Below are 13,619 nucleotides of genomic sequence, written 5' to 3'. Positions count from 1 at the left end.
GGCATGGGGCCGATCCTGCGATTGGAGGGTGATGGGGGTCAACGCCTGAGGGCTCCCAGTATGTGAGAGGGGGCAGGCTGGGCTGAGGGACACTCCCCCCCCACACACACACACACACCAAGTGCACGAATTTCGTGCACCGGGCCCCTAGTATGAATATAATCTAGAATACTTTTCACTCATCAGGTAACTGCATTTACTAATATATGACAGTCAACACAAACTTATCAAACATAGAATAATGATTATTAAAAGTGATTACTTTTTAAAATCTCCAAAACATATAGTTTATTATGAAATTTATTGTCAAAGATTCTTAGATCTTTCTTCTAGTACACCTGAGTCTTACAAATATTAAATATGAAAAGTTAAGATTTTAGTTCCATCTGGCTTCTGCACTACATAAAAACAACAACAAATATTTGAATCAGGAAATTTTATCTAGTTAAATAAAAACCATTAAAACTTAAAAAAACCACTACCTATTTCATTTCTATGTCTCAAATTTATAATTTTTATTGTTTTTAATTTTTATTTTTGACAGTATTACATATGTCCCTTCCCCAACGTCCCCATTGATTCCTCCTAGCCCTCCTCCACTCCTCACCCCAGGCCTCATCACCCTATTGTCTGTGTAATCAGAATGTCAGGCAGTAGGATTCTGTTTGAGAAACATGACTAACTAAACAAATAGAAATAATGACAGTTGCTTTGCAATTGGGTCATTTTCAGCTATTAATTTCATTTTCTATGTCTTGATTTTTCATCAGCAAAAGTAGCATAAAAATACAATTCTCCATGGGACTTTAAATAATTTACTGTTAAGTTTATAATGTGGTACCTTACTGAAAAAATCAGACAAATAAATCAATTCAAATTCAGCTCAACTGATGTTTGATAAAGGTCCACAAAGGTGAATTAACTGTTCAAATTCTGCCACCAAAAAAAAAAAAAAAAGAATTAAAATATTCATTGTTTTCAAGGAGCTTTCAATCAAATATGGAATTTGTGAAAAAATATATTCCATGATAATATTACAGAAGAGAGAAAGATAAATGTTACAGAAGAATACACACACACACGCACACACACACACACAAAACATTTTGATATGGGAATTCAGAGAAAAAAAATGAAAATTCCTAGTCTTTTTCCATGGCAATTATATGCTTATGTCTATATGTATAGCTCCTCAATAAACTTCTGCTATGGAGGTAATTATTGCAAATATCATATATCCTATCTAATAATAGACAAACATGGCAATTGACAGTACCTTCACTGCGCCTCCCATTGGCTAATCAGCACAATATGCAAATTAACCACCAACAAAGATGGCGGTTAATTTGCATACTGCAAGCAGGATGGGACAGCGCCATCCCACCTGCCCTGCTGCTATCTGGGCCTGCTATTTGCAACCTGGGCGTTGGTGGGGTGGGACAGCACCATCCCACCTGCACTGCCGCCATCCAGGCCTGGTATCTGCGACCCGGGGTGGCAGGCGTCCATGGGAGCCCCGACCTGGGGCAGCCGTGTGGGGCAGCAGCAATCGGCCGGCCCACCCAGGCGTCCCATGTGTGACCCAACCCGGGGCGGCTCCCCAGCCCTCGGATCGGCCCTGCTGTGTGCGCGACCTGGGGAGGCGGGGCAGGCACCGCAGGATTGGGCCTGTCATCTGCCACCCGGGGAGAGGACCTAAGCCATCAGGTGGCTATCTCCCGAGGGGTCCCAGACTGTGAGAGGGCACAAGTGGGGCTGAGGGACACCCCCGATCCCGCCTCTCCCACCAGTGCACAAATTTTTGTGCACTGGGCCTCTAGTTTTATAATAATATCATCATCATTGCTATTATTTTAATTTGTTCATGGGTCTGGATGAAATATGGAAAGTGGAAAATGTGTGCAAGTGAGTAAAAGAATTGATTAACACAACACTATTTGGTGGTAATCAAATAGTTATTTTGCATGCAGTGTGATATTTAAGTTGTTTATGGTATAAAGCTTATGTGGCCATGGCTATTCTCTTATACATTATCAAAATTTTAGTAATAAACACCCTCCAAATGTTTCTAATGGAAATGTATTCACGTTATAGATTGGGAGAAAGTAGGAGATCTTTCCATTTGACATAGTTACTGTCTTTTTTCTGAATGCATTTCAATCTATTTTGGAACAGTAATGGAATGAGAAGTAAACTTAGAACTGGGTTCTAAGATAAGGGTTTGCATAACCACTGACACTTACCAGCTGCCTGGCCTTGGGAAAGTCACTCACTCTCTCTGAGTTTTGATTCCTCAATAGGAAAACTGGGACAACACGTTGTTGTTTGATATTAGTGAGAGGATTAATGAGAATAACTTCTAGCAGTGGGTTCAAATAAGCCTCTTCCATTTTATTGTAAATAAAGAAATGATAACTATAAAGCAGTTTTGAAAGAAATTTACCTCAGTAACATCTTAGTGTGCACAAAACATAATCAAATGGGTGTAAATGTCTACATTAATATATAGCATCTATATTATTTATATATATATGCTATGGCACTAGCTGGTTTTCAATATTTTTAGTATAAATAAGCACACTCTTACCTGTTGGTGGAATTATCCCAGGAGACATGAGGCCAGGGACGGAATGGGGCATGATATGCGAGTTCTCTGGGGAAGTGACACTCTGAGTCCTCTTAGGAGGCCTTCCAGGTCTAGAACTGAAACAAACAAACAAAAAATTTTTACAATTAAGCTGTTGTCTTACACATCATTTCAAAGTTGTTTCAAGTGGTAACATGGACTGTAAATAAATTTGTTTCAAGGACGGTTGCTTTTGCAGTTAGATGTAATAGACTTCCATCACTAATTAGATTACATGCTGAATTCATTTTCCTCATTGAAGATCAGCCACTCTTGATGCATAATTCATAGCCTGCACCTCGTTACCTGCTTCTTCATATTAATATCTATACACAGTTTGAATTGCCTCGTTTGCATATGCTAAAGTTCTGCATGCAGCCTTCAGCACGAAAATTATGCACTAACTTGTAATAATTATTACAGTCAGCCTGCTATTGATTTATGAGACTTTTAAAAACCAAATATGTGTAGTACTTGTAATGAATGATATTTTAAGGTTCTTCAGGAAATTAAAAGGCAATGGCTGCCTAAGGAAATGTTCTGCTTGTTTGATTTAATACTACAGTTAGCTGGGAGGTGGAATGAAAGAGTGATTCAGACCTATAGCACATTTTTCGATGATATGTTTTATTACTTTGCACTGCTAGCCTGATATCTAGATGATAAATGACAATACATATCTAATGTGTGAAAAGGTCTTGCAATTTCTTTATTTTTTGTCATAAAAAAGATAAGTCAAGTTATCATTTAACCCTTATTCTATTTAAATGAACAGCCCCACTGGGTTGCCTTACTTTTAATATACTAAAATACATTGAAAAGGCTTAGGATTATTTGTACTGGATCATTGAGAAACTGTCAGTATAGCATCTTATATCTGCCTTGAGGATATAAGATAAATAAAAATACCTTGTGTTTGTGGTTTAGTAGTGCTTGTTTTTACTTACCTATTACACAAGATTAATTTTTAAAATTATAAATGCCTATTGTATAATATTAATTTAATAAAATAAAAGCAGTAGGAGAGGAGGACGCAAGTATTCACTATCCTTGTATGAGAATAACATGAATGTATGTTAGCAATTTTTGAAACAAACATACTTATCATTATGTTTCCACTTTCACCCACTGTATCTTGAGCGTGCTTTTATGAAATGCTTTTCCGTCATTTATCTGGTCAATATCTGCTTAGATACATTAAAACTTCCAGACACAAACTTCATAAACTAGCATTTCCATGTTAGCCTCAGCTGAGGTTCTTTCCCTCATCAGAAGACTAGAAGATCCTGCCTCTGTTATTTAATGTAAGTGCTATGTGTGCTGATTCAATAAATAATTAGTAAGCACTTGTTTTCAAAGTAGTACACTGTGGAGGCTAATTTGGGAGAATGGGTTCTTTAGAAGCTTATACCTTGGAGGAGTGAAGGGGGGGAGGGGGCACAATCTGGTGCATACTAAATATGGTGCAAGCTGGAATGTGCTAAGTGTCATAAAAAAGTTGCGATCTGATTACTAATTGAAAGTTAGGCTGGATGATAAGACTTCCATGTTGAGGGAAGAGAGATAAGATTTCATGGCACTGGAAACTTTAGAAGAGAATTCTGAAGGATGAGTTAGACAGGGAGAGAAAGAATGGAAGAAAAGATTGAGTGAAATGGAAACATGAAATGTACAGATATACAGGATTGTTTCCACTGGGCTGAAAGAGGTCAAAAAGGTTAGGAGCAGAAATTGATATGGCTGCAGTTACTGCTGGGGGCCAGACCCTGGGGAGCAAGGAGGTCATGTGTTTGATTTGCTAATCTATAAGGACACTCTCCAGCTTATTGTTCTGAAGTCTCTCTTTGGCTGCTTATTTTTATTCTTCATTATTACTTTTTATCCTCAGCTGCTCCTTGAACTCCTGTTACTTGCCTCAGGCCAATCAAACCTTCTAATGGTCTCTGTTCAACATGACTGATCAGCAGTGAGATGCTAAGGAATTATGGCTAAATATATACCTGGGGCCTAGATCTTGCTCTTGGGATTCACACAGGTTAATGCCTATCATCTCTTTGGGTGTTTTAGAATAATGTAAGACTCTGCTTGTCCAAATCTAAACTCAGCATTTTCCCTCTTAAATCCTAATCCTCTATCCCTGGTTCAGTAAAATGGCACCTACTTGATTAAGTCAAAAATCCAGGACTCAGCTGTCTTTTCCTTCCTCTGTACACTCAAAACACCCCATTGAAGACATCTCTGTAATCCATTCTTTGTTCTCTATTCCCACTCCTATCTTCCAGGTCAATCCTTTATTTCTTATTTGAGCTATGATTACAGCCTTCTGAACTTTTCTAAGATCTACTCCCAATTGTATCCCATTTGAAACCTATAGTCGAGTCAAGACAACTCTCCATATTACTCTCAAGAGGATTTTTCTAAAATGCAAATTCAATCATATTTTCCATTTGCTTAAAAATATCAATAGTTTCCTATATGATTCACATTCCTTATCATGGCACCAAGATCTTCCAAAACTTGGCCCTTGCCTACCTTTTCACCCTTTTATTTGACCCGACTGAATTTCTAGCAATGTCGTAAGTTGCTTTGTCTCCTCTGACACGACCTTTATGGATACTGCCTTCTTTCTCAGGAAAGCCCCTTCTGCACCAATCCACCCCCATCCCCTTCATCATTCTTCTTACTAACCATGTCTAGTTAGTGTCCTTTCTATGCACTATGATAGCCCATGGAATCTGCCAGGACTGTATGGCAGAGAGTATATTAAATATATCTTTGGATCCTTAAAACTTAGCTCAGGGCCTGGCTCATCATATGTATTTATTTTCTTTTATAAATTTCATTTTTTATTTCATTTTTTTAATTTCACTGTATGTATTTAAATAAACTTTAACACACAAATTATGAAGGCTTTTTCTCAATTCCTCAAGTATCCTACCCCATCCATTCTAGTGGTCTCAAAGATTCGAGGAAATGAAAAGTAAGGAACAACAGTAAACTTTGGAATTCTGTGTCAAAGGATAATATACACCAGAAGACCAGAAAAAGAGAAGAGATGCTTTGGGAGATCTCAAGCAAAATGCCATGGAGAAAGTGGGAAATAAAATGGAAGTTAAGATTTAAACATTTTAGTCCTTTAATTTGTTTTGCCTGTAAAGAAAATGAAATGGTCTACAAGCACTTTATCATGCAGGACACAGCGGCTGTCCTCAGGGGCCTTGCTCTGGACGTACAAGTCAGGCTGCTAAGTAGGAACACCTTGTTTCAAGTGGTGGTTAGAACAGACCCAGTGAGCTTTCTTCACCCCAGATATCTCCAGCCCAACCTATGACATTGCCTCCAATTCACCAGTAGAGATTTACTGCTTTTGAGGTTTCCTTGTGTGTGTTTTTAGGTTTTTATTACTTTATGTTTTAAAGCTTTAGGATCTTTCAAAGCCTTCCTTTAAAATGCAAATACCCTTGATGATGGTAACACCCTAAAGTGACCAGCTAACACCCAAATGAGGATTAGTTTAAAATTAGGAAAGAGCAAGGTCTTGAGATATATATGCAAACAATGGAGGGGAATGGCAGGAAAGGTTTGTAGGAAGTCAAATCACTCACCCTTTTGCCTAATAGGACTATTTGGAACCTTTCCTGGGAGTTATACCCAACTTCTTGATTGAGGGGAATTTGGATTTTTTTTTTCTATTAACAAGACTTTCCTCTATCTCTTTATGACCTAGATTAGATCTCCTTGGTATTTCAGCCTTAGTACAGTCTTGGTCACTAACTGCTAGAGGGTTTGATTTCAGGGGAGATGCCCTAATTGTTAATATTTACAAAAATATTTAAATTACTTTCAATGGAGCTTTAAGGGACTTCCAGGAGAAGGCAGGTTGTGCTGTAGCCAAAAGCACAGGTTGCATTGCCTTGACACATCTGGCTTTAAATATTGGCTCTACCAATTTACTACAAGGTGTGGCCTAAATCAAGCTACCTGACTTCTCAGAACATCTGATAAAATCAAGATATTTTTATAAGATGTGGGCCTGTTTGCTTTGTTAGAAATAAGTTATTCTTGGGGAGATAAAACAAACAAACAAACAAAAAACACAACAACAACTAAAAAGTGGAAGTGAAACAGCAAAAATATTTTCTTGTCAAATGATCAATTGTTCCAATAGTAGCTACCTTCAAACCTCCTTTATCTACAACAGCAAGGAGCTCTGTTCCAGAGAATCAGAACAGCTGAACTCTCCTAGTTCTAATCAAAGCAGAAGACTTCACTTAAATAAATTATTACCCTTAACAGCTTGAATGAAATCAAATTTATGACTTTGGTAATTGTTTTTGCCAGCTTCACACATGAGCCATAGTGCAGCCCTAAGTATTTTCAACCATCTGCATTGAAAGAGGAGAACAATGGCTTAGAGATGTCCAAATCCGCACCTAATATCTCATTTACTTAGGAATCCACCCAGGTACACCCTTCCCTGCAATTTTGAATATAAAGGTTTCTTTGCAAGATAGATCACTGGGTAGACTTCTCTCCTTACTTTACATCATTAAATATGTCTCATGTTAATTTCTGTCTCTCTTCCACAACTATTTAATGTTTTCCAACTCTTCCTAGTCCATTTATTGTGCTTATTGAGGGTGAAGTCAAAACAAGCTTAACAAAAGGAAACAAAAGCGATATGCGTTAATAAGAAGCTAAGTGCATCGAAGAGTTGGAGGCATTTGAAATTTTAGAGGGAGGGTACATTACAGATTTTTTTCAATCCCCAAAATTCTTCCTACATGATCTTCTGCTAATTTCTTCAGTAATTTTTGAGAAATTAAGTTCAGTTATCTTCCTGAGAGCTAGAGCAAAAAAAAAAAAAAAAAAAAACATGTAAAATCCAGAGATTGTGATGGTTATAAATTGGGAAATGCCAAAGTAGTTAGCTACCTACCAAAAAAAAATTGTTCCAAATCCTACCTGCCTAAAGAAGGAGTCCACTCAACCATTCAATTTTTTCATCCATTTATCTAAGGCAAGTAGATACTACTGTACAACAGTAGATATTAGAGTTGCAAGAATAAAAACACACTCCCTTCTCTGAGAAGGAAAATAAAATTAAATAGCCTGTGGGATAATAGTGCAGAAGAAAAATACATAGCAGCAAGTGAGCATTGATTTTCATCTTGGGACAAAAACAAGCATTCAGGGGTGAAAGCAGCTTGCTCCATTAATCTACAAGAGTTCATTTGCCTTCTCTAATCTATTCACCCCAGGAAAACTCCAATTGTGTGTTTATATCCTGTAAATTTTTTCTAGTAAACTGCTTCTTCAAAGCCAAGTGAAGATATATGACAACTTTATATAGAGCATGTCCCAAAAATATGTATACATACTTTAATAGCTAATAGCTGATGAATGTTTCTTTTTTTTCAGTTTTAACCCATTGAAATCAATAATTATTCAAAGTGTGTGTACATTTTTGGAGGGACACCCTGTATATAGTCAAATATATGTCACACATATATTCTAATTTCTAATTGGAAAGATACAATTTGCTTAATGATTTAAATGCCCACTTGAACATTATGAGGTCATGAAGAGTGATGTTTATGATGAATTTATGAGAAAATGTTTGTGTTCTAAGTACAAAAGCAAAATAAAAACCTGACAATAAGGACATAAAAGAGCAAAAGATAGAAAAATTAAATTAAGTAAGCAATAAACATCTATAGAAAAAAGAGCAGGAAGAAACGCTGAAATATTAGGAGGTATTATCAGTGGATGGAGAATCACATAGTTCTACATCTGAAGATTTTAGTTTATCTGATATAAGCATATATTATGTATAAAGTATAAAAAATTTAAAATTAATTTGTTTAACATTACAGTGACTCTGGCCATGTTTTTTAGATAATTCATTGTAGACAAACCATAATTCTGGCTAAATTTAATCAGTGCTTGAGGTTTATCTTTATCTGTAGCAGAAACCAGATATAATTTATCCTCTTAATCTTTCCTTTTTTCCATTTCAGTTCTAAAATCTCTAATAAAAAGCAGATAAGTATATGTAAAAATATTACCCTTGAGACTATAAAATTAATCTAAAATATGAAAAGCACAAATAATCATTGATATCTTCTAAATTAAATTAACCTCATGAAATTGATCCATCAATGTAAAAGAATGCAAATGACCCCCTAAGATTAACCTATGTATATATTTCACTAAAAGAAACAGCTGATTTATAATTCTCAGTTTATAAATGGGTAGTTTTCCCTTAGAAAGACCCTGTTAATTTGTTAGTTGAATTTTTTTGTTTGCTTGTTTTTTTGAAAGGCAACAATATAAATAATCCAAGGAGTTTATGAATAGCATTATTTTCCTTTTGCATACAGTTGTGTGTGTTTTTCCTGTAGTTGGTAAAACTTTAAAGGATAAATTACTTTTATGCAATTATGACAAATGTGCTCATTTTCTCAATCTCATATCCCAAATTTGTTTAGAGGTTTTGTGTTTGCTGTGTAGGTATGTGTCCCAGCCATGTTTAGTTCTCACTATGAATAGATTATGAACTAACTCATCAAAAAGATGATTTTCCACAGTCACCAAAATACTGAATTCCCTGGGACAGGCATAAAAAGATCACCCACTGGCATTTGAAGGTGCAGCACCCTAGGATTACTGGCTGAAGAACACACAAAAAAACAATACCTCAACTGTTTATATGCCAGTTGTTATAACTGAATCGTTTCTCCAAAACATTTATATGTTGAAACCCTAACTCATGTGATGGCATTTGGAGATAGAGCCTTAGGGAGATAATTAAGTTTAGATAAAGACCTATCATTGAAGCTCTCCTGAGGGAATAGTCCCCTTATAATTAGACACCAGAGAGCTTGCTTGCTCTCTCTCTCTGCCATGTGAGGACGTGGAGTGGAGGCAGCTGTCTACACACCATGAAGAGAGCCATCACCAGAAACTGACCATGCTGGCACTTCCAGTCTTCCAAACCATGAGAAACTAAATTGCTGTTATTTAAGCTACTCCATGTATGGTAATGTGTTATGGCAGCCTGAGTAAGACTAAGAGGGCAAGGAACTCTATACATTAATTAAACAAACACACATACAAATACACATAATTAAATTACTAGTTAAAAGAACTCAAAATAAAATATTAAAAAGGTTCTGTGCTCATATTAATTTGGGAAATGTCCATTAAAGCTATTAAGGCTACATATATTTTGTGGAAATACTTTACAAATCCCCAATGCTTTTAATATTTTTGTTTTGTGGGACAATTTCTCAGAGCTTTTACTATGCAAGTATCTATATATATATATAAGGCTAATATGCTAAGTGTCCAACCATTTGACTGTTCAACCAGTAGCTATGATGCACACTGACCACCAGGGGAAGATGCTCAATGCACAGGCATGGAAACATGGAACAGACTGATGAATCTCAGAGGGATAGGAGGCGTGGGAAGAGATTAACCAAAGATCTTATATGCATACCTGGGGCCCGGTGCATGGATTCATGCACCAGTGGGGTCCTTCTGCCTGGCCTGCGGGGACTGAACTGAAACTAGCAGTCCAACATCCCCCAAGGGGTCCCAGATTGCGAGAGGGTGCAGGCCAGCCAAGGAAACCCACTGGTGCACGAATCTATGCAACAGGCTTCTAGTGTATTATAAATCTCTAAGAATGTGGTAAAATAGGCATTTACTATTTTATTTTATATTTATTGTTTTTCCAGGAAGCTTGTTTAGAGACATGTGCTATTAAGGAATATGTTATTCCTAAAAGTATGACTATATTCAAATTATGGATATTCCTCATTTCTCAACATCACTAAACCATATTTTGTGTCATACATTGGTTACATGACAACTGTCACATGAGAGTTATTTTCCAGGGACCTGGAAAGCAGCAATTCACATATTCTAAGTGTTGATATGAATTGATAATTACTCAAACACAAGGTTAAAGTGGGTAAACTGAAATCATCACTAACAAAAAAAGAGGAATTGACAGTAGCGACTCTGGTGAGAAGAAATGATGCAACTGATTGCAAAACTCACACTATTAGACCTGAAATTGTACAGGAAATTTATTTGATACAAAACCTTTTTCAAAGATCATTGAAAAAATATTTGAAGTATCCAGGTAAGTTGGAATTATTAAATACTAAATGAGAAAACACCACAAAATTAAAGTTAAAACAAACTGGAATATGACTAAGCTACTACTACTACTACTCTTAAGTATTTGTAGATAAATGTTAACCATTAATGACAGTCAGAACTACAAAATAGAGTTCTTGTTTGACAGGTTACATACTTGAGATAATCTAGTCCTTAATGTTTGAAGTCCCTTTCTCCATTGTTAGAATCTCTACATTAATAATATTAAGTCCATGAAATATATTAGTTATATTAATCTTACAATTACTGTATTCATCTTTGTTTAAATTGCTTAACTGAGTGAATATATTCTTAGATTAATTTTTATCAGAAGTCTTGAAATATTCTTGCTTCCACTTAAATTATTTACTTGCATCAATGGCAAATGACACCTTATAAAGTATATCTAGTGATTTAACATAAAAATGTGGTCATGTTTTATAACTATTTTGTGAATTAAAAAAAACAGCTTAATGTAACTGAAAGTTTTAATTAAAGAAATATCAATTTAATACTATTTATTTTTACACTTCTGTAGCATGCAATAAACATTCACGTGTATGATATTTTCTCCAGAGAGAACACTGTTTGTAAATTTCATTTAGTGACATGTTTATCTAGAGAGCTAAATATTTTAACCATTTAATCAACATAATTTTCTCTCCTTCCCATAAGCATTCCAATCCATAAATGAGTCTACCCATACACATCTTTTTTACAATTATCTGCAAAGACTGACTAAAATCCCCAAAGGGACACGTCCGAAATAATTGGAAACAATTGTAAATGGCTTTCTTAAAATTTTGGGAGGAGTTAAAACTTTATTGGCTTTTCCCTCACCGTTCCTCTCATAACTCAAAATCATATTCTACAAAATTTAATATTAAAATTATTCCAAGTAAGACATCTTGGGAATCTCTAAACCAATCTTTTATTCAAAGTATGAACTCCATAGTCACAAAGAAAACATTTTATTCTTGTGATTTGTCTATTTGAATTTTAAAGGACTAGGCTTCTCTGTAATTACCAATAGCTACATTTTGTTTGAACTAAAAGCCATGTATCCAGTCTTTAATTTCACTGGCTCATGCCATGGCCCTGTTCATAGTGGCCCTGGTTAACTATCAACCTGTTTTTGCAGATTATCTTGAATTTGGTCCAAGTATACACCCATTGCTTCAATGTCAAAATAATATCGAACTGTCCTCTGTAAGGGATGCCATTTCCAACACTTTCCAAAATTTTTCATTTTGTTTTAGATTAGTACATAAGGTTTTTCAAAAATCACAGTTGTGTATGTTGACTAACTACTAGGCGCTATGTGATCTAACTCTTAATATTCTTAACAAACCTTTAAAATAAGTATTATTATTATTATCCTTAGTTTATTGATGAGGAAACTGAGACAAAGTAAAATGCCTTACTCAATATGCCACACCTAGAAAGTAGTAGATTGGGCTTGGGTGTGGGCAAGGACGAATAGGCAGAGCACAATGGATTTTTAGGGCAGTGAAAATACCGTGTGATACAATAATGGTGCATGCATGTTATTGTACATTTGTCCAAACCCATAGAATGTAAAACACTAAGTGGGAACCCTAAGGTAAACTATGGACTTTAAATGATTATGTGCCAATGCAGATTCGTCAGTTATAACAAATGACCTACTCTGGTGGGGAGATGTTGATAATGGGAAAGACTTTGCATGTGAGGGGGCAGGGAGTGTTTGGGAAATCTCTGTGTCTTCTTATCAACTTTGCTGTAAACCGAACATTTGCCTAAAAGAATTGTCTTTTTTAAAAAGTAGTAAGAGCCAGGTTGTGAACGAAGGCAATCTGGTCCAGAGATCAAGCCGTGAGCAGCATGCAGTCTGCCTCTGTAGTATATTTGTTAATTTAGTCAACAAATATTAAATGTTAATGTGTCTGACCTTACAAGGTGTGTTGAAAATACCACAATGATTGGTCACTGACTTCAAGCAGCCCACAGTCTATTTTCAGAAATAGATATATAAAGAATCACACACACAAAAATCCTGTTAAGTACTGCAGTACACGTTCCACAGGAGTGTTGTAGAAACGCCATAGTGAGGGGGACTCAGAAAAGATAAACTGTGATTAAACAGGAGTGAAGAGGAAGGGGTGCTAAGTAAGGAAACATCAACAGAGGCACATTCCCTTTACACACACACATGCACACACACACATGCACGCACACACACATTCAATGAAATATTGAATTAATCAAACCCATGCTCATCTTTTCTTCCTTAAAATGGTGTCACAGTCTAACACACAATCATTTGCATTTTGTTTCATTGGTCATATCCATCTCTCTATTTATCTCTATACATCTGACCTTAAAAAATGTTAAGACATGCGGCAGGCACTATTTTTAGTCAAATATCTTTAGGATATTATGATTCATTTAATTAGTTTAAATATATCTTTGTTCTTAGGTGTTAGTTTAAGGGAATTGAAGTTCATTGGTGTCATATAATCAACTGTGTAAATAGACAAAATCTGACTATAACCAGTGATCAATCCATCTCCCTTTCAATATTTTACTTTAAGAGGGGCTTGTATCCATGACAAGGAAATTCATTTATGATGCAACAGTTTTATTTTACTTTTCTATAATTATTATATCAGTATTAATCATAGTTGCTACTATATATTTTTTTATTTGCAAGATGAAAATGTTTTGTAAGGAAATTATCACTAACCAACAATGAGGAAGGAAGAAAACTATAGTATGTGTGCATCAATCTTTATGTTCTGAAGCTATCATAATAGTAAATTTCCATTATAATAACTAAATC

The 13,619-nt window shown here is 35.6% G+C and overlaps 1 protein-coding gene across 1 annotated transcript in view; it reads right to left on the bottom strand.

Annotated features, from left to right (window-relative positions):
- DACH1 (dachshund family transcription factor 1) overlaps positions 1–13,619 on the bottom strand; it is a 434,735-nt gene that overhangs the window by 255,422 nt on the left and 165,694 nt on the right. The window contains exon 3 of the mRNA XM_006753744.2: positions 2,588–2,703. Within this exon, the coding sequence (XP_006753807.1) occupies positions 2,588–2,703 (116 nt within the window). The remainder of the gene's footprint in view (positions 1–2,587; positions 2,704–13,619) is intronic.

The sequence above is a fragment of the Myotis davidii genome, unplaced genomic scaffold (assembly GCF_000327345.1).
Source record: "Myotis davidii unplaced genomic scaffold, ASM32734v1 scaffold10, whole genome shotgun sequence".
Taxonomy (NCBI): domain Eukaryota; kingdom Metazoa; phylum Chordata; class Mammalia; order Chiroptera; family Vespertilionidae; genus Myotis; species Myotis davidii.
Note: the sequence above shows the minus strand (reverse complement) of the source record. Positions and strands in the feature narration are given on the sequence as shown.